Source organism: Oryx dammah, unplaced genomic scaffold (assembly GCF_014754425.2).
Source record: "Oryx dammah isolate SB20612 unplaced genomic scaffold, SCBI_Odam_1.1 HiC_scaffold_25, whole genome shotgun sequence".
Lineage (NCBI taxonomy): Eukaryota > Metazoa > Chordata > Mammalia > Artiodactyla > Bovidae > Oryx > Oryx dammah.
The window spans coordinates 104,749,695-104,753,289 of record NW_024070209.1 but is presented as its reverse complement, the minus strand read 5'-3'; the positions used below and the strand labels follow the sequence as shown (position 1 = coordinate 104,753,289).

The window sequence follows — 3,595 nt, the reverse complement described above, 5'->3', positions numbered from 1 at the left end:
GTGCCCGTGTGGTGCCCGTGGGTGATGCAGCGCGTGCCCGTGGGTGATGCAGCCCGTGCCCGTGGGTGACACAGCGCGTGCCCGTGGGTGATGCAGCCCGTGCCCGTGTGGTGCCCGTGGGTGATGCAGCCCGTGCCTGTGTGGTGCCCGTGGGTGACGCAGCGCGTGCCCGTGTGTGGCAGCTGAAGCAGATGAGGGAACTGCAGCAGGAGCAGGACGTGCTGCTACAGGGTCTGGAGATGATGGCGCGGGGCCGGGAGTGGTGCCAGCAGCAGCTGCAGCGCCTGCAGGAGCGCCAGCGCCGCCTGGGCCAGAGCAGGGCCAGCTCGGTGAGTGACGCTGCTCCCTGGGCACAGCGGCCCTCCCCCCACAGTGATCCCCTGCCCAGGTGGGCAGAGGACAGTGGGTGCCCCTCTACCCAGAGTGCTGGGCCACCCCTCCCTGCTGTGATACTCCCCACCTGTGACACTCCTGGGCTCCCCGCCCACAGGGCCGCTGCAGCCCCTGGGGACCCCCCCCCCCGGGACCCCTGGGCCTCCCTGCACCCCTGGGCCAGCCCTGCTCCCTGACCGCCCATCCGTGCTCTCCTCCAGGACCTCGGGGCTGAGGGCAGCCCCCGCCTGTTGGGGCAGCTGCTTCCCAAGGTGCAGGAGGTGGCGCGGTGCCTGGGGGAGCTGCTGGCCGCAGCCTGTGCTGCCAGGGTGAGTGCCTCCCAGCCCAGCTTGTGCCACCCTCACCCTAGAGGCTGTGCCAGGCCTGCCTGACCGTGCCCTCCTGTAGGCTCTGCCCTTGTCGTCCTCGGGGCCCCCGGGCCTTGTGTCACCCTCAACCCCCAACTGGCAGCAGCAGACCATCCTCATGCTGAAGGAGCAGAACCGGCTCCTGACCCAGGTGGGCACGGGCGGGGGCTGGGGGTGGGGGGTGCTGCTGGGGGCTGGGGGCGGGGTACGGGCAGGGGCTGGAGGCAGGATGCGGTCGGGTGGGGGTGGGGGCTGGGGGCAGGATGTGGTCTGGTGCCAGCGGGGGCTGGGGGCGGGGGGTGCGGATGTGGTCCCGGTGTGGGTGGGGGCTGGAGGCGGGACGCGGTCCCCAGTGCGGGCACGGCCTGGGGGGCCCTGGCCAGGCCCTGACCTCCCCCACCCCCTCCAGGAGGTGACCGACAAGAGTGAGCGGATCACACAGCTGGAGCAGGAGAAGTCTGCCCTCATCAAGCAGCTGTTCGAGGCCCGCGCCCTCAGCCAGCAGGACGCCGGGCCCCTGGACTCCACCTTCATGTAGCCGGCCCTGCGCACAGATACAGGACCTTGCCACCTGGCCAGTCTCTCAGCTCCAGGCGGGGGGGCACTTCCCTGGTCCCCCCTCTGAGGCAGAGGTGCCTGGACACCTGCCTGGACGTCGCCTCCCTCCTCCCTTCCGATCTGGGCTTCGGGGCTGGCGGAGTGGGAGACTCCATCGTGCCAGCGCCCAGCCTGGAGCCGCCGCTGCTGTCGGTGGGGAGGGGGCACCGGCCTCAGCAGCTCCGGGCAGGCCCGCTGCCGTGTTCTGCTGGCCTGTGTCCCCTCCGCCTGGGGTCTCCAGTCCACGGCCCTGCTCACCCTGCACTGCTAACTGGCCTTGGAGCCCACATTTAGGTGTCTTGGACGGAGCCTGGAGCAGGCGGCCCTGGGGTGGGACACCTTAGACCCAGTGGCGATTGGCCCCGAGTGTCCATGGGTACGTTTCCTCCCTCAGGACTAGGGGTCCCACCTCAGCCAGGAGTCCAGGGGCTTCACCTAGTGTCCAGTTCCAGGGGAGCCCCGGGGCTCAGTGTTCAGAATCACTGGATTCCTGCCTGAGCCAGAGCTGGCCGGCTTTCTCTTCCTCGCGGACCTTAGACGCTAGGTGAACGGGCTGGCGGTCACCCCTGCTGGCCCGGACTCCACTGAGCAAACAGTGCCCTTTCTCGGGCCTGCCAGGTAACCAGGGCAGCGTAGGGTGCCCTCCATGGGCGGGGCCCTGTTCTCAGGGTAGTGGTACCCTCTGGCGTGCCCCAGGAAGTCCTGGAGACCCAGCAGCCTTAGCAGCACCCCCACCAGCTGCGCGCTTCCCAGGGAATGAAGGGCCTGGGTCTGGGCCCGAGGAAGGGGGCCCTGAAGGACTCAAGAGCCTGGCAGTGGATCCCGCCGGGGTCGTTTGTTGACTGTGCCCCCATGCCTGGCCCGCTCTCGGGAAGACCACCTGCTTAGCTGGCCTATAGGCACCCTGGGAGAGGCTCCGAGCGCCCACAGGGCCCTCCTCTGGAGCTGAGGGCATCCAGGCTTTGTAGGCAGGCCATGTGTTCGGGCCTGAACATGCTGGGCACTTACAGAACCGGGATCTGAGGGCTGACTGCATAGCCTCACGTGCCTGGGGGGTGGCAGTCTGCCCAGAGAGGAGGGGTCCGGAGTGCTGTGCCCACAGGGCCCAGCTCTGCCTGTGCCAGCTGGAGCCCTTCCCAACACCGGCAGCCAGTGGAGGAAGGTAGTTGTCTCAGGTCCGGCACTAAGGCTACTTGACCTTGACCTGGGCAGGTTCCCTGGGATGTGAGGCAGAAGGGGAGCTGGACCCAAAGGGCGGCACCGGGTCTCCAGCATCCGAGCCATGGGGTGACTGGACCAGGGCCCACCAGGACTGCCCGGAGGCTGCCCCTCTCCTGGTTCCCCCAGTCGTCCCCCTCTGCCAGCCCTTGAACAGAGCCTCCGCACCACCTCGGGCCCTGAGCCCCTCACTAGGAATCCGCTTAATTCCAGAGCTGAACACGGCCCTCCCCAGCTCCGAATCCTCCCTCCACCCACATGTCAGGGCAGGCCAGGCCGCGGGCCGTCCCAGCTCTGGGCTCTGCGAGTGGTGCTCCGGTCCCCGGAGTTCCCTCCCCTGCTCCACCTGCCCTGCTCCTGCCCAGCCCTGCCCAAGCCTGCAGAGGTGGCAGCTTTTGCCCTGAGGGACTCTGCATCCCTGCTGAGAGCTCGGTGTTCACTCCAGGGGCACCACTGACTGCAGGCGGTCCCGCAGGGTGACTCGCAGAGAGGCCTTTAGTGATGATGCTGGCCTTCCACGCAGGACGGAAGATGCACCCTCCTTAATTGAAGCCTGAGGCAGCCTGTGCCGCCCTGGAGACCCCAAGGGGAGAACTATGAGTACCCGCAGGGTGGCGAGCCCAGGCGGCTGGCAGAAGCAAAACAGCCTTTCCGGAGCAGCGAGTGTTAGCCACACGGGCAGCGACTGGGGTGGGGTAGTCTTGGGGCCTGCCCGTGCCCTGGAGAATGTTTAGCAGCATCTGTCCACTAGATGCCAGCAACACTCAGTGTGACACCAGCGAGGTGGGGGGGCGGCGAAGCCACCCTTAGCTGAGCATCTGCCAGAGCGGCGCGGCTCCACCGGGCTTTGAGGATTCCCTGTGGTCTGAGTGCCAAGGACAAGGAGCGTCTCCAGTTTAAAACCTGCTCACAAGGGATGGAGCCACTGTGAGAGCCGGGAGGAAACAGATTCTGTGGCCGTTTCAGATGCTGGGACGGTCAGAGAAGATGCTGGTGTTTCGTGTAGCTGGAGAAATAAAAGAGATGCTTGGAAACACAAA

General features: G+C 67.3%; 1 protein-coding gene across 1 annotated transcript in view; it reads left to right on the top strand.

Moving 5' to 3' along the window:
• Nucleotides 1-3,595, top strand: part of SAPCD2 (suppressor APC domain containing 2) — a 7,548-nt gene extending 3,953 nt beyond the window's left edge. The window contains exons 3-6 of the mRNA XM_040225600.1: nt 183-329; nt 594-701; nt 781-891; nt 1,150-3,595. Coding sequence (XP_040081534.1) covers nt 183-329; nt 594-701; nt 781-891; nt 1,150-1,278 — 495 coding nt within the window. The 3' untranslated portion in view covers nt 1,279-3,595. The remainder of the gene's footprint in view (nt 1-182; nt 330-593; nt 702-780; nt 892-1,149) is intronic.